Source organism: Meleagris gallopavo, chromosome 3 (assembly GCF_905368555.1).
Source record: "Meleagris gallopavo chromosome 3, MGAL_WU_HG_1.1, whole genome shotgun sequence".
In the NCBI taxonomy this organism is placed as follows: Eukaryota; Metazoa; Chordata; class Aves; order Galliformes; family Phasianidae; genus Meleagris; species Meleagris gallopavo.
Genome location: NC_139406.1, coordinates 93,189,128 through 93,216,781, shown reverse-complemented (window position 1 = coordinate 93,216,781; position 27,654 = coordinate 93,189,128). Strand labels below are relative to the sequence as shown.

The 27,654-nt window shown below is 43.5% G+C and overlaps 1 protein-coding gene across 1 annotated transcript in view; it reads left to right on the top strand.

The window, feature by feature from the left end:
- ZC3H3 (zinc finger CCCH-type containing 3) overlaps positions 1-27,654 on the top strand; it is a 154,340-nt gene that overhangs the window by 78,957 nt on the left and 47,729 nt on the right. Inside the window, exon 5 of the mRNA XM_085221772.1 lies at positions 26,569-26,753. Within this exon, the coding sequence (XP_085077898.1) occupies positions 26,569-26,753 (185 nt within the window). The remainder of the gene's footprint in view (positions 1-26,568; positions 26,754-27,654) is intronic.

The window sequence follows — 27,654 nt, the reverse complement described above, 5'->3', positions numbered from 1 at the left end:
TTTTTCACCTGACAGTGACAGCTGCTTGAGTGATGTATTTAATTTCTGAATCTCTACCCTCCTGAGAGATTAGTAATGGTGTGTTTTTTGTTGTTTTTCTTCTCTCCTTCCTCTTTGCCCAAATGTTTTTTGCTACAAATGCTTCCAACGCCTCCCAGCTCCTTAGTAGCTCGATCACAGAGATTTTACTGTGCCGATTGCTGGTGTGAAAATTGGTATTTAAAGGAAGAAGAAAAAAAAATGCAAAAGAGCAAAGTGGCTGAATGGCAGCTCCGTGCTCCGTAGCAATGACCCTGATCACTTCTTATTAGCTACCAACGGCAGGAAAATCACAGGACCTCCATCTGAGCTGCGGCCAACTGCTGTTGGCAGCTGGGCTGCCCCCACCGAGCACCCGAGGAAGGCTCAGGACTCATAGCAAAAAAAAGCAGATGGGTTCGTGGGGGCAGAGAGGTCGTTTCGCTTGGCAAGTGCTCGAGCTTCATTTTCAGCTGATTAATTCTTTCCAGGCTAAGCAAACACTGAGCTCACTTTCAGGCCAAAAGATGGATCCATCTGGTTCTTCTTGGCATGTGAAAAAAAAAAAAAAAAAAAAGGAAAAAAAAAGGTTTAAAAGGGACTGGAAGAAACTCCTGGATTAGTTATTGCAGAGTGATGCATTACTGTATGCCCCTCTTTGGTGCTCTGGATCCTAGCAAACCCTACGCTACAGAGAGACTACATGGCTCCCTCTTTGCAGCTGTATGGATCATAAGTCCTGTGAAAATTGAGTTATTTCAGTGTTGAGGTGAGAACTGAAGGTTTTATAGAATACGATGAAGCATTGGAACAGGTTGCATAGAGAAGTGGTGGACTAATCACCCCTGGAGGTTTTTAAGAAAAAGGTAGATACAGCACTGAGGAATGTGGTTTAGTAGGCATGGTGGGGATGGGTTTGGATAGGACTGACTGATCTCAGTGGTCTTTCCAATGTTAATGATGCTATGAGTCTGTGGAATTGAAAAGCAGAGTGGTGAATCCAGGATCTCAGACTTCCTCCTACCCTGCTAGGCTAATTTGATGCAAGAAGTTGTCAGATGCCTATGAAAAATAACTTTTTATTTTTATTTTGAAGCATTCTCAAGGCTTCTGTCTTTGGCTGGGGCTGTTTGCATGGACATAGCTGGTGGAGCTCCTGGAGGATCTGAGCACAGAAAGGAAAGGGGATTCATTCAGTTCCCAGTTTGGCCATTAAGAATATCTATGAAACAGCTCAGGGTTGGGTTGTAGGAGAAGCACTGAGCATTAGTTGCCTCCAGGATTTCATAGGATCATTAAGGTTGGAAAGACCACTAAGAGCATCGAGTCCAACCATTAACCCATCCCACCATGCCCACTAACCATGTCCCTCAGTGTCAGATCTCCAAGTTTCTTGAAAACCTCCAGGGACAGTGACTCCACCTCCTCCCTGGGCAGCCTGTTCCAATGCCTGACCACTCTTTCTGAAACAGAACTTTTCCCTAATATCCAACCTGAACCTCTCCTGGCCCAACTTAAGGCCATTACGTCTTGTCCTATCAAAGGATGAGTGTTCTATCAAAGCAGGATGAAGTAGATAAAGTGTTTTGAGCACCCTGGGGATAAAGTGATGGGGACTGAATGGCAGAGGGAGATGCTGAGTGCATTTATCAGATCCACCCCCTCCAGTTTTTTCTTCCCCAGGCTGAACAGCCGGAGGAGTCTCAGCCTTTCCCCATGACGGATTTGTTTCAGGCCCCTGATCATCTTTATAGATCTCCGTTGAACTCTCCAGCAGTTCCCTGTCTGCTTTAAACTGGGGAGCCCAGAACTGGGCACAAAACTGAGAATACCAGGGAAAGTGGCATCACATAGTGTCCACAGTATGGTGGAAGTGGGCACCCTCCTCATGATGGTCTACAGCTCCTACAGGTGGTTAGGAAAAGATTCTTCATTGAAAGGTGGTGGACATGGAACAGGCACCCCAAGGCAGTGAACATGACCCCAGACTAACAGAATTCACGGAGCATTTAGACAATGCTCTCAGACATAGGGTTTGGGTTTGGGTGGTCCTTTGTGAAGCCAGGAGTTAGACTCAATTATCTTTGTGGGTCTCTTCCAACTTGAGGTATTCTATGATTTTTGTATGCAAGAACTATGTAACCAGCTTTCTCAGTGATTTCTTCTTTCTAGACCCAAATTCTAGGAGCTCCTCTGAAACACTGGAGTGAAGCTATTGCTGTCTGTAATCTTTCCTATAATTCCATGAGGTTTCCTCCCATAGTTTCTTCTTTCTCGATCCAAATTCTGATGGGGTGAGATGTTCTGAAGCTATTGCTTCTGCTGTGTTTCCTTCTAACCCTTTTATTTGGTAGAGCATTTGTGTTTTTCATTTGGGATTTCTATATGGGTTTTTCAAGTTGCATATAAGGAAAAACAATTTCTCCAAAAGAGTGGTCATTCATTGAAACAGGCTACCCAAGGAGATGTTCCAGAAATGTAGTGATGTGGTATTTAGGGACATAGTGGACACGGTGGGGATGGGTTGATGATTGGGCTGGATGATCTTGGAGGTCTTTTCCAACCTTAATCATTCTAACTTCTAAATGAATTTTTTTTACCATTAACAGCTCCTAGAAATAGCGTGTTTTTTGTTAGTTTGTGGGTTCACCTGCCTGGGTAACCACTTTCATAGAATCATGGAATCATTAAGGTTGGAAAGACCTCTAACATCCGGTTCATCCCCACCATGCCCACTAACCATGTCCTTCAGTGCCACAGCTCCGTATCTCTCAAACATCTCCGGGGGTGGTGACTCTACCGCTTCCCTGCAATCCATTCCAGTGCTTTATCACTCTTTCTGAGAAGAAATTTTTCCTAATATCCACTCTGAACTTTGCTTCTGGATGAAGCTATAAGTGCTGCTCACACTGTGACTTTGCATGGCATCTTGTTTGCTGGATCCTGGCATTACTGCACCAAGCCCAGGGCTGGGAGCTGGATCTGCCCCATGCCTGACCTTGGCACCATCCCACTTTTGTGGGACTGAGCTCCTGGAGAAGCTGGGAATCTACTGGGGTTGCATGAACATCTGTGACTGGTGCCTTCCCGCTCCCTAGTCTGTCCGTCCACCCCTGGTTCTGCCCATTGGAAGGAGGATTTGCAGAAGTGCACGGGGGAGGTCTGCAAGGTCACAGCTGTTAAAGCTGGGAAAGTGGAAAAAAAGGGCAGAGGGGTTTCCCAAACTTGGCACGAGCACCGTAGCCACCTGTCTGGAGCCATCAATGGTTTTGCAGCTCGGAGTATGTTTTGATTACAAATAATTTCCTGTGGTTTTAAATCCATCCCCGTGGAAAAATCTGGATTTAATAATTGTTTCTCAAATTATTTTGGGTGAGTTTGGATTTGGGTTGCTGCAGGCATCCTGGGACTTGCTGACATTTCTGCTGAAATGAAAATAAATATAAATATATGAACAGAAGCTGCAAAGGAGAACCCTCTGCTGAAACGCCAACCTCATGTCATTTAGTGCAATTTTATATAAAAAAATGTTTTATGGCTTGGTCACTGTGAACCCTAACATCAGCAGCATCTTTTCCAGTGCAGTGGGACCTTAAATCTTGTTGTAAATTGCATTTGAAATGCTTGAAGAAAAGGGGACAGAGGGCAAATGTTATTTTTGGCATGGGAAGGAACATTCTTGGTGGGAGCTGTGTTCAGGAGTGAGGTGGCAAGAATTATTTCCTGTTTCCTCCCATGAAGAGTCCTGATCTCTTCTGCACATGCAACAACCAGCTGTGTTCCAACACAACCCAGAGCTCAGCATGACTGTGGGGTGGAAAAAATGGGAAGATGCTCGGAAAAAATGCCAAAAATGCAAAAAAAAGTGATAGTATTATTTTTTCCATCGCTGTAAAACTGTGGCAAAGTATCTTGAAAAGTTTAGGTCATGTTTTTAGAATTTATGTTTTCTAGAATTACCTTCTGCTGTTTTTGTTAATTATAGAATCATATATAATCATAGAACCATTAAGATTGGAAAAGACCCCCAAGATTATCCAGTCCAGCTGTCCATCCACCACCGGTATTGCCCGCTAAACCATGAATGGGAAAGACAGGAATGCAGCTTCAAAAATAGAACGTGAAAGGTAAAGAAAAGGATAAAATAGGAAAAAGATCCAGGTTGTTTTTCAGAGCTCCTGTGACCTACACACCTTCTGCAGGAGAGAATGTTTTTGCATCTGGGTGATTTCTTTCCTCTCTGAAGAACTGAATTGCTCCAAGCAGAGAGTGTTTGGGAGATGTTGATTCATAAATGTTGATGGGAATCCCAGGCTCTGGACATTTGGAGTCAGTGGCATTGGTCACTGAAATGTTCTTCAAGAGGTTGGTTCTCTACAATGTAAAATTGGTGAATGGTTTCCTCTGTGGAATAAGTGTTGGACGTAGCAATTGTATGTGGATCAAGATAGAATTTTAGAATCATTTGAGTTAGAAGGAACCTTTAAAGCCATCTGGTCCAACTCATCTGCAATGAACGGGGACTCCTCCAGCAAGATCACACTGCTCAGAGCCCTGTCCAGCCTGACCTTGAATGTCTCCAGAGATGGGATATCCACTACATTTCTGGGCTGCCTATGACAGTGCCTCAAGGTGCAACAGAAGTGTGTTTTGTTGTAATTATACGTCTTATAATTACACCATACTGAATTCCTAGGGCTACAGAAATGAAAAGACATGGTTTAGTGGGCATGGTGGTGATGATGGTTGAACTTGATGATCATGATAGTCTTTTCTAATCTCATTGATTGAATGATTCTATGAGAAGTTTGTACTATCCAATTTGCAAATGCCCTTCATTTTCTGGGTAGCAGGAACTTAGAGAAATGCTTCTCTCCAGCTTTTAAACTATCCAACTTTGAGTGATGGAGATGGGAAACAGCCTCTCCTGCTCCACTCTTCAAACACTTTTTGGCAAATTTGAGGGAGAGGGAGAGGGTTTGCCTTAGAATCATAGAATCATTAAGGTTGGAAAAGACCTCCAAGATCATCAGGTCCAACCGTTGGCCTGTCCTCACCGTGTCTGCTTATAGAATCCTAGAATCATTAAGATTGAAGAAGATCTCTAAGATCAATCCCAGCCAATTCATGGCATGCTACTAAGCATGTTTCTTAATGCCACATCTCTACATTTCTTGAACACTTTCAGGGGTGGTAACTCTGTGACCTCCCTGGGCAACCTATTCCAATGCATTACCGCACCTTTGGACAAATTTTTTTCCTGATATCCAACCTAAACCTCCCCTGGCACGATTTAAAGCCATTAGATTTTGTCCTGTCACTGGTTACCTGGGAGAAAAGCCTTTATCACAACCAGAGCGTGGCATCACACTGCAGAAAATGCTCCAACTAGAAGTTCTGTGCTTATCTAGAGCCTCAGCATCAGTGTAAAATCGGAGAAGAAACGCTTCTCCAAGCAGCCAGGAGCTTGCTGCCTGCCTGGGGAACGGGCTGCCTGAACTCCCAGCTTGTTTGGCTTTTTCTGTTGGCAGTGCTGAAGCAAGGTTTCCTCCGGCAGGTTTTTTAAAATTTTATTTTATGAGAATAGTCGGTGATGACTCCCCAAGTGCCGTAAAAGTTAATGTGATAGTCTCTCTGCGCCTGTGCTCATTTTTATAATTTTTTATTTTATGAAACAGGACAGGGAGCTTAGTGACTTATTACTATTCATTTCGTTTCAATGCAGTAAATATTGATTCAGTTGGGGGTTTTCAATTTAAACCACTCGGCGATTATATAAAATATTACTAGCCTCTGAAATTATGCTTACCGATCCCTTCGGCTGCTCATTAACGAAGGAGTGCAATTTTTAGATCCCTTTGCTTTCATCATTCTAATAAATGGGCTAAGCTCCCTTTTTGCACGGAAGGTGCTGTAGACTCAGCTAGCAGGGGCTTGACAGCCTCGATGCAGCTCTTAATTTGGAGCCCATTTGAAAGGATTTTGTATTTTCTTTTTTTGAGCCACGGAATTCTCTTCCACTGATTCCTCAGCATCACTGTAGAATGGGAACAGCAGAAGGGATGTTGCTCCCGCCCCATTGAAAGTGATACATCCCAGGTTCTTGCAGCATCACATATTTGACATGAATCTCAAGGACGCATTTGCATGCATTGCAAGGGACAAGGAATTAGGTTTGGTATAAACGGTGAGGGAATGAAGCATGATTAGAAATGGTGGAAGAATACCCTGATGGGGGTGGAGTTAAATTAACCTTGGGAAAATGTCTCCGATTCCACTTGTCTGTGGTTTGGGAATGCTTCTCATGTGGAGATGAGTCCAATGGATGTCCCAGGCCCTTTCCCTTCTTGTCCTCCGACCTCTCCATCCCCACAGCCTCCCACTGAGCCTGTTTGGGGCTCCTGGTGTGTCCTTGATGGAGGGATATGGGACCACAGTGTCCATAGGAACAACTCGAGCATCCTTGTTCACTAGATTGCTGTCCTGATGGAAACAGAGCTGTGAATCTCTGTTTTACCATAGAAATCATACAAGAATGGATGCACAGAATCATAGAATCATGGAATGGCCTGGATTGGAAGGAACCTCAAAAATCATCTAGTTCTAATCCCCCTGCCACGGACAGGGTTGCCAAAATTATATTGTGTTGGGATTAGTGCATCTGGCTGGAGTTTAGGGTTAGAATTAGGGTTGCTGTGAATACCAACACCGCACCAAACACCACTGTATTTTGCAGTGACATTGATGTGTGTACTTCTTCTTGACATTTTGAAAGAAACTGAAAAAATCAAATTTAGAGGAATGTTCCCACATCCTGCAGTTGAGTGTTGTCCCATTTTTTGGTCAACCAACTTGACAGAAAAGATCAAAAACAGGGAAGAAGTCATCATCGTGTTGCAAAGTGTCTTGAGGACAAAGGAAAGTTGAGATTGGTCTCAAGTTCACCAGTTCTCTTAAGTACCACCAAGAATATGTGATGGCCATGAGGAAGCTCAGAAATCATCGTCTTTAGCAAGAGCTGCATTAATTGGATCAATGCTAATATGTGATTTAAAAGACATTGTCAGTGGAGCAGAGTTTGGCCAAGAAGTGGTGCAACACATGAGTTACGATGTTGTATTTCTCAGGGCAGAGACATTCTTTGCTTTATGCTTTGCACAGCACTTAACCCTTGGTGGACTCCCCCCAAAATAAGTGATGATGTGGCCAAATAGAACCAGGACGAGACTTCAGATGGGAGAAGAAAGAGCTAAAACGCAGCCACATAGCCAACTCAGATCATTAAACACTGTTTTAAACACCGCTTTTAGACCACTTTTAAGGGTGGCAGTAAACTACCTTTGCAATAATCAATAAATTTTTAGACTACTTGCGTATTTCAAACTTGCCAGCCTGACTTCCTCTAGTTAATAGCTAATCTTACCAATTTGAGACCATTGCAGTGAAGGTGACCATGAATTGCATTGCCAAAATGCCTCTGCATTTGTAGATATTTTTCTGCAAAATTTGAATAGTTCATCTTTTTTTTTTTTTTTTTTTTTTTTTTTTTAACATAAATCCCTAAGACTGATGTGTTTGTCAGGTTATTAGGTACCTATTGCTGAAGAAGGAGGTATATTACTTTAATAATAGTAATAGAAAAATGAGTTTGAAAAGATTTTTGTGAAGTTCTGCTCTTTTTTTCCAATATTTGAAGACTTTATATGTATATAACAAGGTTTGTGTACAGTGTGCATGTGATTTTGCAATACATGGCATGGGCTGGGAGTTTTGGAACAAGGCTTTACTGGAGACTGATGGAAATTGGATACCTAGCCCCCTTTGCAGTCTCCTCTTTGGGTACTTTTAACTGCTTTATAAAATATTTTTGCACTCTTACAATGATGGTAAATAGCATAAGAGTTGCTTTGTGTTCTCTTGGTGTGGTTTATTTGTGTAGGGAACCAGTTTGGGCTTCAAACAGTAGCAAAGAGATTTTCCTTCAGTGCTACAAAGCAGACAGTTGTTTTCATCTGTGCCACCCAGGAATGCGATCCTTTTATTGCGATGGGGGCTCATGAAGTCATTTGTCCTTGTTGACTGAGTATTTATGATGGCAGCTCTGGATGGTGTTTCCCTTAGATTGAATTTTATCATCTGGCAAGAATTGTTCCCATCCTCCAGACGCAGATTTTACCTGTTTGTTCCCATCCTTCATTTAGTTCTTGGCTATAGATGCAGTCTGAGCATGGGGATTGGTGGTATTTCTGTGGCACCCTATATGTTTGGGCTTTCTCCTATTATTTTAATTTGCTTTATAGCAGCTCAGTATTCAAGGAACGTAAAACCGTTCACCACTTCTCATGAGCTGTTATCCCAACAACTCTTCACGATTATTAATAATAGTGCTCGGTTTTCTGCATTGCTTTTCATTATAGCTCTCAAGGCAGGTAATCATAAAATCCTTAAGGTTGGGAAAGATAACTAAGATAATCAAATCCAACCATTGTAATAGATGTAGGGAAGTATTGATAGTGGTTGAGTTGCAGGCTGGAGATCAGGAGAGCCCTCATCGCCTCTTAGGGAGTGGGTTTTGAGGTTCACAGTGGTCACTGACCCAAAGGGAACCTTATGTCCATTTGGATCAGCTCCTCTGCAGCGTGCTGGGTCCCTCTTGAAGACAGCAGTGGGGATGCTCCAGATCTGTAAATTAGAGTAACTGAGATAATTTAGGAGAAGAACAGGATAAATATAAGCAGGCAATGATGTGTCCTGGTGTAACCAAGCAGTTGGCAGGTGACAGCCTGATTGGTTCCAACAAGGTGTCAAGCAACCCCAAACTTTTGGGATATGGATCATCTCTCCACAAAATTCCTGGGTATTGCTATGGCTGGTGGTGGCACATCACGTTTTAGAGCACCAGGAGGTATTTGAGGTTTCATCCCCAAAAAGTTGCTCCAGGTAGGGCATCGCTTTGTCTTGTTTGAACTCCAGGAGATATGAAGATCCTGGTAGGTCAAAGTTCCCATCAAGGAGCATCACTGTCATCTCCCTTATGCTGGAGACAGTCCTTGTGTGGCCAATGCAGTAGATTGCCCACTGGGAAGGGCAGCTTTTTTTCTTCCCTTCTTCAAATGTGCTGTTTTTCCCTTTGTTTTGGAGGTTGTTTTTATTTTTTCCCCAGCTCAGCAAGGTTCAGTGGTCCAGCTTCGCGCACTGCAGAAGTGTAAGAAACACTCGGTTTAATTTGCGGTTAGATATCTGTTAAGATTGCATCCACTTCCCCAGTCAGCACTTAATTGGCAAGTCACTTGATTTAACAGCGTGGGAGCCGGCACCGGAAAAATGGCTTGAATAAATCACTGCCTGACGCCAGAAAATAGATATAATCTCAACATTAACTACATTAATAGTAGCAGGAGCCGAATTAAGAAAGCCATAAAGTAAAGGCAGGAGAGTATAAATTACAGCCACTGTGTCTTCTTCAAGCTCTGCTTTGCTCCTTCCCTGCCCTGCTGGACCTCTGCTCACCCACAGTGGGGACAGACTGTGCCCTCAAGAGCAATGCTCCAAGCTCATACCTTTCCCAATTGTTGCCATCCCTTCTGGGGCACCACCAGCCTTGCCCCAGTCACTTTTAATGGCTTAATACTGATTTCAGCAGCATCCAGGTAGTTGCTCTGCTGTTGCAATAATGCATTTCATTTTTTCCCTCCTTGGCCCCAGCCTTGGCATCCCGCCCATCCTTTGATCATGTCCATTTTAACATGATTATTTTGGGGTGGGCAGGGGGAAGCAAGACTCTTCTTCATGGTGGAGAAATCTTCATTAAGGTACAGGCTTCATGCATGCAGCGAAGTGTCTGTCTGCCACTTCCCTAAGCAGAGTTTGCTTTCTTTGATGGATAAACTGAAACAGATTCTGGAATGTGGGAAACAGAGAGAAATATATTCAGTTTCACCTTAATGGAAATGAATTTGTGCATAGTGAGGCTGCAGAGCTCGATCTCTGCCTTGCATCTTCTTGGTGGTGAGTCCCTGCAGCAGATAGAATCACAGAATCATTAAGGTTGGAAAAGACCTCTAATATCTCCAAATCCAACCAGCAACCCATCACCACTCTTTGCTTTGGGGCATTTGGGTTTTAGAATGAATGGTCTCACCCTTGACTTAAAAAACAGTGGTTTTAGATTTGGGTGCAAAAATATCCAAGAGATTTGGGATTCTGAGATGGGGGTTGTGGCTAAGCATCTTTGCGAGGAGCACACCCTTGTAGGGTTAAGGTGCTCAGTCTGTAACTCTCTGCTTGCCCTGTGTGTATCTTAGAGTAATTTCATCATTAAAATACTTTTTTCATCCACCTTTGCCACTGCACTGAGTGGTCACAGGCATGGGTTGATGGTTGAATCAAAGGGATCTCACTGATCTTTCCAACTTTTATGATTCTGTGGAAGGTTGTGTCAGTGCCATGAATCAATTTGGGGTTCATTTGGGAAGTTATCACTGTTTTTCATTCCAGTTCCTCTGGGTCTGACGCCAGCAGAGGGAGACGTCTCTGTGTGAGTGGGGGAGGCCGAAGGCTGGTTAAATTTTAATGGAAGAGCACAAGTGAATTTTTTGGATTTCACATATGTGTTGAGCACACACACATTGCTGAAATGGGGGACCAGGGATTTTATACCTTGGAACTGTAGAAATCCTTATGTGGCCTTGTTAGAGCTGTGTCCCACATGTGCTGTGCTGCATAGGTGAGGATTTTCACAGCCAAAGGAATGTCAGAAACACTGAGCATGTGATTTTGCATCTGTGCCAGACCGTCTTTTGCACTAATCTCTTTCCCCTAATCTCTCCAAGGGCATTTTGGAGTCATCCTTGTATGACCAGTATATCCTGTCCAACCTACATGACCAACACATGCCTTTTTTGTCCCCAGTTATTTGCTAAATAGACATGAGACGTGTTTGTTCTGTGGAAGCAAATATTAGATATTTCAATTTATGCTTCCTTTCTGAGCCTGGGAGAATTGTTGGGAACCTCTCTGAGTTCTGTTTTAATGGGGAGAAGGACAGGTCCCATATTCCATGCCTTCACCTCCTGAACTTCTTAACTCCGAGCCAAGAGGAATGAGTGCCACTCGGTGTGGTTGCAGCTTTGCAAAGTACCCATCACTCCCCCTGAAATGGATTTTTAAAAGCGTCATTTTACGGAGAATTTTACTTTCCATCTTGTTGTTTATTAGGCTCTTAAAGGGAAAGCTTGTAATGCATCCATTGATCGAAATACCAATTGAATAGATGTGAGCACATAAAATAGTCCCGACCCTTTAATAATGGAGCAATATCATTTGTAATGTAGGCAATGCAATTAGTATTGCTAACCAATACACTGCCCCTTGATGGGTGCCTTTGAATCATTTTTATACTTTACAGTATATACTGAGTTCAAGCAGCCTTCCTTTTGTACTTTGGCTTCTAAGTGGATCTAAATCCTTTATCTGCGTACCTGTGCGTGTTTATTTATAAAATATGCATGCAAACATTTATAAAATATATATTTATATGTACTTACATAGTCATACACAACACTTGTGTTTGGATATTTGCTGCTTTGATTGTAGGAAATCCAAGAATTTGTGCTAAGGGATCAGGAGCAGAGTTAAATCGTTGCTTCCCGAGCCAAATTTTGTGGACTGAACTGCAATAGGTGCCCAGAAGTGCTGATACCAGGTACATACATGGGTATGCCGCAACTGCCCACTTTAAATTTAAGAGAATAGTAGAATCACTAAGGTTGGAGAAGACTTCTAAGATAATCAAGTGCAACTGTCAACCCATCACCACTGCACTCCCTCATAGAATCATAGAATCCAAGTGCAGTCCGGTGATAAGTGGCTTTCCTCAGGGATCAGTGCTGGTATCGGTGTTGTTTGACTTCTTTCTGGGTGACATGGACAGTGGGATCAAGTGCACCCTCAGCATGTTTGCAGATGATACCAAGATGAGCGGTACAGCTGATGTGCTAGAGGGAAGGGATGCCATCCAGACGGACTCGAACAGGCTTGACAAGTGGGCCTATGCCAACCTCATAAAGTTCAAGAGGGCCAAGTACAAGGTCCTGCACCTGGGTTGAGGCAATCCCAAGCACAAATGCAAGTTGAGCATTGAGTGACTTCAGAGCAGTCCTGAGGAGTAGGATTTGGGGGTGTCACTTGCTGAAAGACTCAACATGAGCTGGCAATGTGCACTTAAAGCCCAGAAGGCCAACTGTATCCTGGGTTACAGTAAGAGAAGTGTGACCAGCAGAGAGGTGATTCTGCCCCTCTACTCTGCTCTTGTGAGACCCCAACTGGAGTACTGCATCCAGTTCTGGTGCCTCCAACACAAGCAGAACATGAAGCTGGGTCCAGGGACATGACAATAATCAGAGGGCTGGAGGACCTCTGCTGTGAGGATAAACTGAGATTGCTGAGGCTCTTCAGCCTGGAGAAGAGAAGGCTCTGAGGGCACCTTACAGTCTCCTTCCAGTACCTGAAGGGGGCCCTTAGGAAAGCTGAGGAGGAACTTTTTACTAGGCCAGGTAGAAACACAACAAGGGGAAATGTTTTTAATCTGGAAGAGGGTAGATTTAGGCTAGATATTAGGAAGAAATTCTTTACTTTGGGGGTAGTGAGACACTGGAACAGGTTGCCAAGAGAGGTTGTGGATGCCTCCTCCCTGAAAGCATTCAAGGCCAGGCTAGGTTGGGCTTTGAACAACCTGGTCTAGTGAGAGATGTCCTTTCCTATAGCTGAGGGGTTGGAATTAGGTGATCTTTGAGATCCCTTCCAACCCAAACTATTATATGATTCTATGATTAAGGTTGGAGAAAACCACTGAGATCATCAAGTCCAAGCGTCAACCCATCACCACCATGACCACTCATAGAATCATGCAATCATTAGTTGGAAAAGACCTCCAAGACATGTCCAACTTGCAGCCCATCCCCTGCCCCGCACTATAAAGGCAGCAGTTCTTCACTGTGGAGTAGTCTCTGGTATGTGCACCTATTGGGTAGTGCTGTGCAGTGCTGACTCAAGTGATGGCAAATAATTGTTTGCATTTTGATACACTGGCTAAGCACAGCGCTCTGAACAGCGAGGCATATGCAGCCGTGCTTTCAGTTTTGATAAAGGAATTTGAGAACAGGTTTCAAGATTGCAAAAGAACCCATCAATTCATGTTTGCAGCACCATTTTCAGTTGATATAAATACATTACCTGCACATTTTCAAATTGAATGTGTAGAGTTGTAGTCAGATATTCAACTCAAAAATCTGATCATGTCTCTTTACCAGACTTTCACAATCCCCATCTTACCAGCGAGAAATATCCTTTGCTTCACAATCACACCTTATTCATAGCATTGCCTTTTGGCAGTATGTGAACACTTGTCAAGGATGAAGTACAACAAAAGTAAAATTTCATCAAAAATCTCTGATGGAGGCCTTGATACCTCACCAAGAATTGCAGCCCTTTCCATTGAATCAGACCGATCCATTAGTTTCACGAAAACAAGGTCAAATATCCCACTAGTTTTATGGGTTTTTTTGTTCTTTTCTTTTTTAAAATGTTTTAAGAAAAATGTTAAGAATTAAAATAATGTAACAAAATTGTGTATTTTACGAAGGCTGCTCCAAAAATAATGCCTCCTGTTTTATTATGTTGGCTCGTGACGTCAGAAGCAGGTGTTGGTGATATGGCAGTAGAGAATAAGCTTTACCACCAATATTCTGTTATATTTTGTTGCTATGTGGCATATGGCACCAGAGGAACAGTTTGACAGACTGGTGTCTGACATGGAAGTGGGCATGAAGCAAAGATGTGGAATTTAATTCCTGCGTGTGTAAAAAATTACGGCCGTTGACATTCATCAACACTTCATGAATGCTTATGAAGACCAAACAGTGGATGTGAGCATAGTGAGGCAGTGGTGTGCATTTCTGCTGTGATGACAGTGGCAATCTGCTGGTGCAGATTTTTATGAGCATGCATGGAGGCTCTTGTTCATCACAGGTGAAAACGCATAGGTAATGGTGGTGACTGTGCTGAAAAACAGTGATTTGTAGATGAGAATTTATCCTATCAAATAGTGTTATTATCCTCTTTTTATCAGTTGTCGTTTGGAAATAATTAGGATGATTCCTATTCACTTACTATGGCCCTGGCAAGCCAACAGTTTGGACACAAATGTCCAAGACCATCCAGTCCAACTGCCAACCCATCACCACCTGGAGGAGAAACATTTAATAATTATTCCTTAGGGCAATAAGAGGACAACAAACCCAATTTTCTTGCTGGGGAAGTAAAAGAGAAGCACAGCCCCAGAAAAATTTTTTCACCTCTTCCCTGTGGATCAGACCCCAGTGCAGTGTTTCCATTGAGCCCTGCTGCCTGACTGAGTTATTAGTTTTCTGTAATTAAAACGTATCAACTGTTCTTGCTTCTAGTGGTGTTATTATTATTATTTCCTGCCTCAGAAAAAGAGCATTTGAAAAGGAGCTGCCTCTGGAAAAAGCAATTATGCTGTGTATTTTTGGAAAGCAAGGAGTGAAAGCCTTGAATGGGGTCTGGCTGAGTATTTCCTGGCTTCCCTCCATGTTTTAGAGGCACTGTAGCCAGGCACTGGGGGTGGTAGCACACTGCTGAAGGGATTAAGCATTAATGTCCCATCCCACATGGCTATGGGACCCAGTCCTGCCTATCTTGTGTGCTATGAGAGCTCCATTTCAGCTAATCAGAATTAAACCGTAATGAAGTTTGTCCAATCGTCTGAGCTAATGGAGGTAAAAGGAATCTAATTAATGGGACAATGGTCCCCTGGTCTTCCCGGTATAATTACTGATCTGCTGCAGCATTAGAGGAGTGTGTTGGAAAGCTGTGTATTAGGGGCTGTCAGCATTTCCATTCTCCATCTTCGCTTAAGCGGTTTAACAGGACGCTGTCATGGGTTTTAGTTTGAACGTTGACCTACCTTGAAAACAGCTTCATCTGGACTATCACGTCTTCTTGAGCAGTTCTTTTGTCTTTTCTCCAAGCCACTGTTCCATTGGAGGAGTTTTTACAGTGTTAGGACTTTACTGGATTGATTAACTTTTGGACATTTCTGAAAATCTGTTGATGACCCAATTCTGGTAGGATCAGACTCCTCCTATGGAGAAACTGAGTAAGGTGGTTTGGAGTTGGGCTTTCAGGTGGTCAAGCAAAGCTGCTTTAGGCTGGGCTTGGACAGAAGATGGGTTTCTGAAGCATGAGGAGGTGTGTAACCCTTCATAAGCCATGGAGAAGAGCTGTGCAAGGAGCTGAAACAGGGATTGAGGAAGAAGGGAGAATAGAAGTTATGAATTATGAAGGCAACGTTTCAGAAATTGGAGAGAAATTGAGCCGGACAGTCAATCTCAACAAAAATCTGACTTCATCCATACCCCAATAGAAGAGCCCCAGCTGTGAGTCACTGGGGTAAAACACAGCAATGTGTAGAATTCCTTGTGAAACTCAAACCCTGGCAAACTGAATGCTGTCATCTTGGCCAAAACCCTCTGGTCAGGAGGTCATGAAGCCAACCGAGCTGTTGTCAACCATGGAATGAGAACGGAATAAGAGGCCAACATAATGCCAACTAGCCTTTAGGAAAGAGAGAGCCACAAGAAGATGAGTGATTGAGATCACAGCAGCTGTTTGCTGTCAGGAATGATGATGAAGCATTAATTACAGGCAGAAGCAGCATCCTGCTGGGAACAATACTTTCCTGCTGGCAGCTCAGCAAAGATGCATTTAGCCGGTGGAGCCAGGCACCTTTGCTTGGGTGAAAGTGTGGAAGGGAAAACTGTATGGAAACCTGGTCATGGATCTAGGAGAAGGGTTTATGGCAGGAAATGAAGTGGATGGGATATTTCTTGCAGGGTATGTATGATATGAAGGGAACCCATAGGGTACTGAGGTAGATTTGGCCAGTTTCTGTCTATGTCTGGCAAGTCATAAGACTGACAAGAGAGGTCAGAAGTGATTTTAAGACTGCTGAAATTGAAATTGAAACTGAAGTGCACCCTTGTGCAAAGGCTGGAATGACCGTAGTGCATCAGTAAAATCTTATTTAGCCTTGTTTTAGGGAGAGAGGTTTCAGTGCATCCGGTAACGTGTGTGATCTTAAAATAGGACTGTGCCTATAACAACTGATGGCTTTTTGCTTGTCCCTCTGTCACCAGCATCTGATCACTCAATTCCAGTTACTTTAGAAAAGGAGATGCCAATTAAATGCTTGGCATTAGCAACGCTTTCAAATTTAACAGGAAAACTCTCTTGTTATCCCCAAGTAATTAAACCCTCAGTCAATATCCGTCTGCAGTAATCCTCTCTGGCTGTACCGGGGGGTTCTGCAAGTCAGGAAAGCTGCTGTGGGATCAGCTCAGAGCCATTGCTTGTGATGGATTGGGAGCCAAGCTATGGCCCAGGTTTGCTTCTGAGATATCCCACTGTGAAATGTCAGTACTCAATGGCATCGTTAGCTGACCCTCTTTTAATAATATCCCCTTTTTCTGATGCTCTTTTGCATTTGGTGAGGCTGGTAGGAAGCTGTAATGCTTGGACTGCCTTCCACCATCATTCCTACTGGTACTGATGGATTTAATTTCTTCTCATCTTGCTATCCTGTCCCATCTTTCATTTACAAAGTCTTTAAGGCAGGAATGCATTTTTTCTTCTTGTTTGCAAAGAGAAATAAAACTACCTTAGGCTGCTGAGCTGCAGTGCTGGGAGTACGGCAATGGGGTGCGTGCAGAAGTGGGTGCAGACATAGCCCCTGAGCATTGGGGCCCTTCAAACTCAGGATATTCAATGATTCTGTGATTTATGTATCAACATGTCCCGATTTGCATGGGGAATAAGGTAAAAACTGTATAAAACCATAGAATCTTATCCCAAAGTGGAAGGGACCCAACAAAGACCATCGATTCCAACTCCTGGCTTCACATAGCACCATCCAAAATCCAAACCCTGTGTGTGAGAGCATTGACTGTATGTTCCTTGAGCTCTGACAGCTTGGGGCCATGACCACTGCTGTGGGAAGCTGTTCCATGTGTGACCACTGAAAAAAGTGAAGAACCTTTTCCTAACAGCCAGCCTGACCCTTGCCACAACTTTGTGTCATTCCTTGGAGCCATTCCCAGCATTTAGAAGGGGGCATGCTGTCAGGTGAAAGTGCCTTCAAAGAACTTTAATGCATTTATAAATGAGAACAGAGCTGTTCTAAAGGCGGCTTGCAGCATTACCATGAATTGCCAAAATGCACAGTTGAAGCTGTATGTGACACCATCAGGAGCAGCACTAACATCACAAATATTGCTCACATGGTAGAAAGCCTGTTGCCATGCTGCTGTCTTGCATAATAGTTGAAAATGAAGGGACTAGAGAGGAAATGCAGGAGGCTGAACGTGTCACGGGACATTAAAGGTTATTTGCTCCTTTCAATTTGTTTTTGCTGCTTAAGCCATTAACCTCTGTGGAGCTCTTTGGTGGTTATTGACCAACAAGTGACACTGTAAGTGGTTCAGCCTCTGGGTGGATGTTGGTGCTGAGCCTACTAGCTACTTCCTTTGCTTTTCTGCAGAAAAAGGGGAATCTTTACACCTCTTCAAATGGAAAGGGGACATTCCAACGTGACTTCTAGCCTTGGGTTTTGGTGTGATCTTGTGTTCTCTCTTACAGAGTCTCCCACCAGTCTCTCAAAACAATTTAGGGTTGATGCCAAGAATGCAGGATACTCTGAATTGGTTTCTTTGATTAGCTGAGTAGGGAACTTTTGTCCTCCTTGAGGTAATAACTGCATCTTCTCTGCGTTTTGAGAGGTTCTGATGAGATTTAAGAGCTTTCCCTGGCACATGGCTTTACCCTCACTACGTGGCCAAGACAGTGGAGCTGCCAAGTGTGAAGCCTTGGCTGTGTTTTTTTTTGGGGGGAGCCATAGAGAAATGAAAGGGAACGTGGAGCTGAAAGGCATTCAAGAAAAAAAAAAGGAATTAAATTCAGCGGGGTTATGATGCATGGCCAGCAAATCCCTGGAGAAAAGGCAGCACAGGGCTTCCCTCTGCTCCTGCTTGGAGCAATTGAGGAAGGGAGACACGAGCCAGCTCCTGGCTTGCTTGTGGATCACGTGCAGCCCAAACTGTATCTTCTTCTGCAAGCTTAATTAGACTTTTTTTTATGGCACTAATGCTCCAAGTTTTAATCCCCAGCTTGGAGCAGGATTTATGGTGTTGGGCACATTTCTTTTCAGAGGCTGTGTGGGTGGTGAGGGAAGACCAGTGTGACTCTTGTATGGAGCAAAAACCTGACTTATTTAAAGTATTGGTTGAAATGTGAAGTTTTGAATGAGTTTTGCAGCCTGAAGGAGCTGCTGCTGAGTGCTCGGGGTGATTTTGGGTTTGGCATGGAGGGAGCTTGTGTTGGGTCTGGAACTGTCCCCAGCTAGCTGTAGGGTGAGCTGATGGGCTTGCTTTTGAGTGTACCATAGGGAGTCCTGCCTTGGAGAGGTGGCACCAACAGTAGAGTTGATAAGCTTGAAACCTGCAGAGATTTTTCAGAATCCAAAGATGCTACTTATGGAGATGGGTCCTGCATTGTGGGTGCTTGGATCTCGTCCCCTTCCTGGTTTTTCAACTTCAGAGGAGGAAAGGAGGAGAGAAACTGGGGAAAAACAAAGCAGAGAATGATGTTAGAAACAGGTGAGGAACCCCAAATAATTTATTTTTCATCCTTCTTGTATTCATTGTTCCCACTCCAGTGCAAAGTCTTCCTTCACTGACATCATTGTTGTCCCCATGCGAAGCTGATCTCTGGGTACTGGAATGGAGATGGAAGCTTTGGAACTTTGCCTTCCAGATCCTAAATGATCCTATGATTCACGAATCACAGAGTCATTAAGGTTGGAAAAGACCTCAAGATCACCAAGTCCAACCCAGTCCCATCCCCACCATGCCCACCGACCACGTCCCTCCATCAGGATTTAAACCCACAAGGTGGAAATCCTTGATCTAAATCACCAAGTCTAGTCTTGATCCACATCTGTATTCACCAGCAGTGTTTCTGGAGGAATCTGTGTTATTGTGGTTGGTAAACACTGTAATATACTTGCAACTATTTTTCCTTCACAAGTCAGGAGGATTTATTAGATACGTACATCTTTATTTAGGCAATTGTGTGGCTTAACAGGCACTCATTGAGGTTGATAATTTTTCTCAGGTTTTGAAAATGGTAAATGAGATCTGTGCCAGATTATTTTTTTACTTGAGATCAGCATTCAGATGCATTTGAATGGAAATTCAGGTTTCATTCAACTGAACCCCAAGTGTTTTTAAGTGTTTGTTGGGTTTTCTGGATTGTACTGGATGCCCAGGAAGAAAATCTGAGCTGTTGAGTGTACATTTCATAGTTATCACCGGTTACTGAAAACAGAGATTTGTTTACAAACAAATGAGATTATTGCTGGTAACCATATTTTCGAATCTAATGGATTCCCTGGAATATAAGACAAGTTGAACTGAGTTATCTGAATAACTAAAATAAAGTTATTTTTATTAATGTTAGCTCTGAAGTAATAGTAGGAAGTGTTTATTTGAGAACAGACATTTTTTAGTTAGAAGAAGAAAACGATAGTGTGCAGATCTGATGTGAAAATCAAACATTGAATCACTTGTTTTTCCTTATGTATTTAGCTGTGAGCAATACTCAATCTGCAGGAGCTCGGAGCACTGCTGGGGTATTGGAGGAGCACCAAATAAGATTTGAACCCAAATCTTATTTTGTTCTGTTACATGCTAAGGAACAAGGATATTGTGGGTGGCTTTTTTCCCCCAGAAATATTGTGTTTCTTACCCAAAACAGCCCGTTGCATTGCCACCTACGGAGCTGTGGCAGTAGATTCCCTCCTGTTTGGCCCTGCAGCGCACCCTGGCCCTGCGTCATCTACTCTTTCCTTGGGAACCAAGTGCCAGCATGTAAATGCGATTTCTTACTATGTAAGGATTACTTAAAAAAAATAAATAAGCTAAGCCTGAAGAAGATATCCAGAAGTAAAAGAAAACCATCCTTTAAGAGCCACTTGTATTGCCGTGAGCTCCAAGAAATCCTCTCCGTTTCAACTGGCTGGAGCGCCGTCAGGATGCTCTTACCCTGCTTTCTGTTTTGTATTAAATTTAAATACATCAGACAGTTTGGTATTTCCAATATAGGTGAGTTTGTGTGTGCTTGTTTGAGTTTTAATGAGTGGTGTGCATGTGTGGATAGCATGTGGGTGTTAAACTCAAGCATCTGTTTACTTCAACATGGATTGTACTTTCTCACTTCCCAAGTTCTTGAATTGGAAAGCTCCCCCTTTTTTTTTTTCCCTTTTTTTTTTTTGTGCGTTTATTTAAGAGTGAGTGAATTTCAGTAGTGTTTGCTGTGTACTGAATGAAGTTTCAGTGGATTTGTTTCATTTCAAGCAGTTTCGCTGTGTTCGGAACCAAGGAGTTTGGACTCATTTGGTCCAGTTGTCACTTTGGACTTACTGCCAGATGCTGTGAAGTTGCTCTTGCAAACTTGCAAAGAAGTGATTCAGTGGTTAACCAAAAGGAAGGGAAAGGGAAAGGGAAAAGGAAAGGGAAAGGAAAAGGGAAATGGTAAAGGGAAAGAGAAAGGGAAAGGGAAAGAAAAAAGGGAAAGGAATGGAAAGAAAAAAAGGGAAGGGAAGGGGAAGGGAGGTGAGGGGAGGAGAGGGGAAGGGAGTGGAGGAAGAGGGAAAGGAAGGGGACGGGGTAGGGGAAGGGAAGGGAAGGAGAAAGGAAAAGGCAAAGGTGAAGGCAAAGGAAAAGGAAAAGGAAAATCAAGACTTGGTCAAAATGAGTGTTTATGAAGTTGTTGCTTGAAATCTCTGAACTCGGACAAGGTTTCTGGTACTTCTAGTTGGAATGGATGACCTTTAAAGGTCCCTTTCAGGTCAAACAATTCTATGATTCAAGAGATGCATGGTAAGAGCCCAGATCTCCAGCTGCAAAGTGTTTTATTATCCCAGGACTTGCACCCAGAACATTTTTAGTGCAGATACAGAGATTTCACCATCAAGCCTGGCTCTGGTGTTGATGTTGGATCTTCAACAACTGCTATACTGTTTTTAAACATTTTTATAGTATCTTTCTACCCCCTTTTCATTAAAAAATTTTATTCCCCTCTCCACCCCAGGGTGGGGGAAAGACAACCCTCAACCTTGTGTAGTCAAGGTTATGGCGATAAATTCTGTAGCATTGTCACTTCTATTCGGAGTAAATTGGCTGGCCGCTTTCGGGCTGAAGGGAAGATAATTTGCTGTAGTATTTCAAATGGATTAGAAATGGATTTGAAGGGAAAGTTCATGCCTCCCATTACAAAGGCTAGAAAGAAGACTATCTTAAGGCACTGTTCACACTCTGGCCTTCATTATCCACGCTTAATACCTTTCCTATTTTCCAGCGTTAATGAAATTTCCTGCCAGAGCGGGTCTTCTGGACGGACGGGAGAACTCTTTAGATCCGAGGGCTTGTGCTGCAGAAAGGGAATTACAAGCCCCTCGTGTCGAGAGCTGGCGTATTCTTCAGGTCCTTGGCCTGGCTATTATCTCATTAATTTTATCCTCTCTTCTCAATACAGTTCATTTCCAAAGGCCGTCCTTTCCATTAGGGTAACAATTCAGCGCAGTGCCGTGACACCGCCAGGGATGAAAAGAGACGAGGGGTTTTGTGAGGCTCTGTTGGTGACATCTCTTGGCCCAACAGTGGCTGTCCCCAGGGTCGGTGTCTCTGCCAGTGGGTGAAGGTGTGCTGGTGGAGTGAGGTTGTTGGGGCTACAACTTTCCATAGAGTTGGACCATTGAGTTTCTCTGTTCTTCTACATGGGCTTAGGTTATGCTTAGAGTTTTCTATATAAAACATGTTTTTCCTTCAATTTTGAATCGAACAGGCCTTCTGGAAGTAAGTAACAGAAGTTGCCAGAGCTAAAGTTCAGCAGCTGAAATTCCCCGCAAAGCGTCTCCTGGAGAGCAGCATCTCCAAGCCTGTGCATTTGCATGGTGTGAATGTGTACTGGGAACACAAGAATCTTGGGCAACGTCGCTCGGAACATGGGAATTTCAGGCAATGTGGCTCAGAACATGAGAATTTTGGGGAGAAGATGTCCCGAACTCAGGGGTTTGGAAGCACTCCTCACCAAGTGATTAAAAAACTGCTGAAACAGTAATGCAACCTTCTGGTGCCCCTCCTTCTGTCTGTCTGTCTGTCTCCACTAGGGGAAACATCTGTAAAAGTTATTGGAGCAGATTACAACTCCTTTTGAGAAATCATTTTATTGCATTTTATTTTTTGTTTTTCTTCCCCCTATTAACTTTGACTTTTTAGAAATCAGTTTCCAGGTTGAGGAGCCTGGGTTGTCCTCATACCAATGTTCCCATTGCAGAATCACCCAAAGGGTGGAAGTGGAGGTGGCCACCGTTTGGGCGATGAGAACCTAACTCTAAACTAAGCCCTTAAGCCCTAACCCCTAAACTCTAAACGCGTGCCTAACCTTAAGCCCGAATCCCTAAACCTTATGCCTAGTCCTCACGCCCATGCCTAACCCCCAACCCTATGCCTAGCCCCTAAACCCTAACCTTAAAGCCTGAACCCTAATCTGTGTTTTATCTTCGTGGCTTTACTTTCAGGCAACCTCAATAATAATTTTTCTACAGAAATGCAAATTGGAGGAGATTCAGTACGCGTTAATGGGTGCAGGGCAAAATCTTAGAAAAGCTCTCTGCAGGGAGATGTGGGACCCATGGTCCTTTGGTGCATAACACTGTTCTGATCCTTCTCCATTTTATTTATTTATATATTTATTCTTTTTTTTTTTTTTTTTTTAATACTGGTTTATAAAAGTATAAAATGTTTTATAAAGTGCTGCTCTCACTGCTCGGTGCTCGTCGGCAGCTACTACCTGCTCTCTCTCTGCTCACATACACAGGGTCAGATGCCAGTGGGTAATAACACTGTGATAAATGGTGACTTTGTAACAAGGGCCACTTCAACACTTGGAAGGAGCACAAAAAAAGTGAGAAAATAAATATCCAGAGCATTTGCAGGAACTGCGTTTTGTTGGACTAAATCCATCTTACAACCGTAGGAGTGTTGTTTTTTTCCCCCAATCTTGTTTTATTTTGGACCCCACTGACATTATTTTCACAGGAAAGCGTACTGAGCATGAGAGCATTTCTCTAAATCAGTGCTTTTCTGAGCAAGAATCTCTTTGATTCTATCCCAGGGAAATGGTGGATTCACCATCCTTGGAGGTCTTCAAGAATTGTGGAGATGTGGCACTGAGTGACATGGTTAGTGGGCCTGGTGGGGATGAATTGAGGTAGGACTTGGTGATCTTCTAGATCTTTTCTGATCTTAATGATTCTATGACATGCAAATTGATGTTTGCAGCATACACTGAAGTTGTGATGATCATTTGCAGAGGGTCACCTACCATCTTTAGTCTTTTCTAGACATTTGGTGTGGAATTTCCTTCAAAAGGGCTACATTTGATTGGGCTCTGCTTAGTTCACAGTGGATTTTACCAGGGAGCTTTACTGCATCTTGGGTGATGCTTTTATCCTTTTGGTCTCAAATGCAGTTCAGTCCATGCCATTTGATGTATATCATCAGTGTGGTGTATGTTTTTATAGCAAATGGAGTGCAAAATGCACCATCTAGCAGATGTTAAATAGATCAGAGTAACGGCACAAGCATGAATCAGTCCTCATTGTGTCCCTATTCCTTTTGACACCCCCTTCCTCCAAATCTCTCCTCTTTACCTCCAAACTGTCCCTCGAACTCTGCATTTCTAGTGATTTGTGTGCAAGGTGCTTAGCTTGGGAGAATCAAAGAATCATTAAGGTTGGAAAAGACCACTAAGATCCCCAAGTCCAACCATCAACCCACCACCACTATGTCCATTCATAGAGTCATGGAATCATTAAGGTTGGAGAAAACTTTCAAGATCAATCCAACCATCAACCCATCTCCTCTATGCCCACTAAGCTATGTCCCTCAGTGCCACATCTGCCATTTTCTTGAACACCTCCAGGGATGGTGACTCCACTACATGACAACCAGCATGGCTTTATCGAGGTCAGGTTCTGCCTGTCCAACCTAGTGTCCTTCTGCAGTGGCCTAACTGCACCAATGACAAGGGAAAGGCCACTGAAGTCATCTGTCTGGACTTCAGTTAGGCCTTTGACCTGGTCCCACATAACATCCTTCTCTCGTAATTGGAAAGATAGGAGTTTGACGGGTGGACTGTTCGATGGTAAAGGTTGTGATCTGGTTGTGAGATCATATCCAGAGAGTGGTCATCAGTGATTCAGTGTTCAGATGGAGATCGGTGACAAGTGATATCCCTTAGAGGCCAATGCTTTTCTTCAGTGATATTGACAGATGCATCCAGTTGGAGTCCTTGGTACTAGAGAGACATGGACCTCTTGGAGTGTTGGGTATAAGAAAAAAGATTTTTACAATAAAGGTAGTGAGGCATTGGAAGAAGTTGTCCAGAGATGTGGATGTCCCATCCCTAGAGACAATCAAGGTCAGGCTGGATGGGGTTCTGAGCAACCTGACCTATTTGTGGGTGTCTCTGTTCATGGCAGGGAAGTTGGACTAGATGACCTTTGAAGGTCCCTTCCAATTCAAACCATTCTATGGCTCTATGATCAGCCATTGCCGCTGAGCATCCCATGCCTCCTCATCCCATGCGGTTCCATCGGGAAGACTGGAAGGGCTCATGTGTGTTATGTACTTCTCAGGGAAGTGGTGGAGTTACCATCTGTGGAGTTTTGGGGTAGATGTCACATTATGTGATGTGGTTTAGTGCTGGGTGATGATGAGTTGATGATTGGGCTAGGTGATCTTAGTGGTCTTTCCACCCTTACTGATTCTGTGATTTTATATGCTGTGCCTGCAGCAAGAGGATGACCGTGGGGAGATGTGTGCAAACTGCCTTCTCAATGGAAACCTTTCTTCAGCTCTTGGGATCTACACCAGCTGCAACCGCCTAAGAGCTGAAGGATTGCAAAGAGGCTATTCCTTGTAAAATTTCAAGTTTTCTGCTCATCTTCTTAGCAAGGGCCCAAAGAAACTGCACCTAGTGCAGCAGAGCACTTCTTTGTCCCAATCCCCTCTGCAAATCTGGCAGTAATTCTGTGAGGTTGGTAGCCAGTGGCAACAGCCCTATTAAATGAATAGGCTGTCACGCTAAGCACTAAGAAATGTAACTATTACATTTTACAATTCTCTCTTTCTTTGCAGCACATGTTCATTTAAAGGTAATGCTCTCCAGGGTTTGCATTCTGCTGATAGGATAGCAGGCCTTAATTTACAGATATTCTTCAGTAATGCGCGGTTTATATACGTTCTGCTAATAGCATTATGAGCATAGTTTGTACTAATACAAAATTAGAGCTCTAATTTGCATAAACAAATTACTGTTTGGATTAGTGCTAAATGGTTAAGACGACTGATATTGGAGTAGATTTGATTTGGCTGGAACAGCTCTGTTTGCATAACGGCATATGTACAGCAATGAGCCGGGTGGCGGATAGGGAGAGAGATGGCATCGTGCAGGGTGTCAGGTTGGGAACCGGAAGGGTTTTTTGGTGACAGATGAGGCCATCCAGGAAGGATTTGTCCCCAGGGTGTCACTTGAGAGCTTTTGAAACCTGTCCTTTGCTTGTTGAGCAAACAGACGTTAGGAACGACACCAATGTGCGTGACTATAGCACAGCTCCTGACCCATCATCATCCTCACTGCAGAGCCAGCAGGGAGAATGTGTCCTCTCAGAGGAAATAGTAGAGAGATGGGGAGCTGGAGAAGTGTCCCCAGTGCTGCAGAGAACCAGTTTGGCTCCCAGAATTTGCTCCTGGCATTATGGGATGGCAGCATCCTGAGGCAGCTCATCCCATGCAAGGATATGGAAAGAGCCTTGAAAGAGCTGCAGTTGCAGAGGGCTGCAAAAATATCTGAGTGACCACTCCTCTGGCTCTGCTTTTTGTAGCCATCATCAGGATAGGCTCTTCAAGCCCATTAGGCAGCCCAGCATGGTAGTGCCGAACAACACAATAATCTATTAACCCACCTGGATCCCTGTTTGGCTCTGCCAAGCTGCCCATTAGGAAGACACAAACCGGCAGTGCAGATGGAAGCTGTGCTTTGGGGTCAATGGGAAAGATCTGCAGAGTTTATAGACAAGCACATGGACAAGTGTTGCTGTGGGCAAACTGGGTGAAAAAAAGTGGTTATTTGTGCAAGAGGAAGAGGTACCATTTGTAGAGTCTTTAATTGCACCTATTTTTTTTATAAGTGAATAAGATCTGATTCCCCTTTTGTTTTCACTCTCCAAGGGAGGAGCTTAACTGCTTGCTTCTGTACCACCTCCATCACTGAGCAGCTCTGGGTTTGCTCACAACTCCTTGTGGTATCATCCTGACTTGGTGTTATCTTGGTTTTATCCTTTCCTTACAGGTCCCCCCAAGCAAGCTCAACGCCCAAGAGTGGCAAATCCCAAGCCATACAGCAGAGGTGGAAAAGCAAAGGCTATCGCTGCATTGGAGGGGTGATGTACCGTGTGTCGGCGAACAAACTCTCCAAAACTTCCAGCACCCCTGGTCGGTGCAGAGATCTGAGCACCAAGAGCCCTGGCAGAGCAGGTGAGCAGTGAGAATTTGTCCTAGTTTGTATCAAATATCCAACAGTGCTTCAGCTTTAGTGCTGAGGTTGGCTTGTAGCTGCTTGTTCCATGGTATGGGGTTGGGAGCACGTCATCGATAAGGACCTTCACAACCCAAGCCATACTAAGATTGGATGTTTCCAGCTCCTCACCTCCCTTGAATTGCTGCAACACCTTAGAAACTCTAAACAAAGTCATTGAATCTCAGAGTCAAAGAATCATTAAGGTTGGAAAAGAACTTTAAGGCTTTCAAGTCCAACTGTCAACCCATCACCACTATGCCCACTCATAGAATCATACAATCATACAATCATTAAGGCTGGAAAAGGCTTCCAAGTCCAACCCCAACCCATCCCCACCATGCCCACTAAACCATGTCTCCAAGTGCCACATCTCCAGATTTCTTGAACATCTTTGTGGATGGTGATTCCACTACTTTCCTGGGCATCCTGCTCCAATGCCTGACCACTTTTTTGGGGAATAATTTTTTCCTAATATCCAACCTGAGGTCCCTGAGATATTTTTAGGGGAAAAAAAAACAACCTTTCTAGCAGCGGTGCTGACACCTCAGCATGAAGGTAATGGACATCTCACCGTTGCCAGAGGACATCCCCAAGCTCTTCTTGATTACAGTGTGCTTTTGATTAACAGTAGCACTGAAGGGAAAACAACGTTAAAGAAACAAAAGTTTTAAGAAAGAACAATTGAAGAATATTAAGTTTTTCTCAAGCTAGTGTGTACGAGGTTTAGATCCACCTTGTTACACTGCTTGTTTTTTTTTAACCTTAAGGAGGATTGCTAAGTCTTGGCCAGCTTCAATTTGCACCTAAAGGTTAAGTATACTTGATATGCTCATCGAATTACATTCAATATTGACCTAA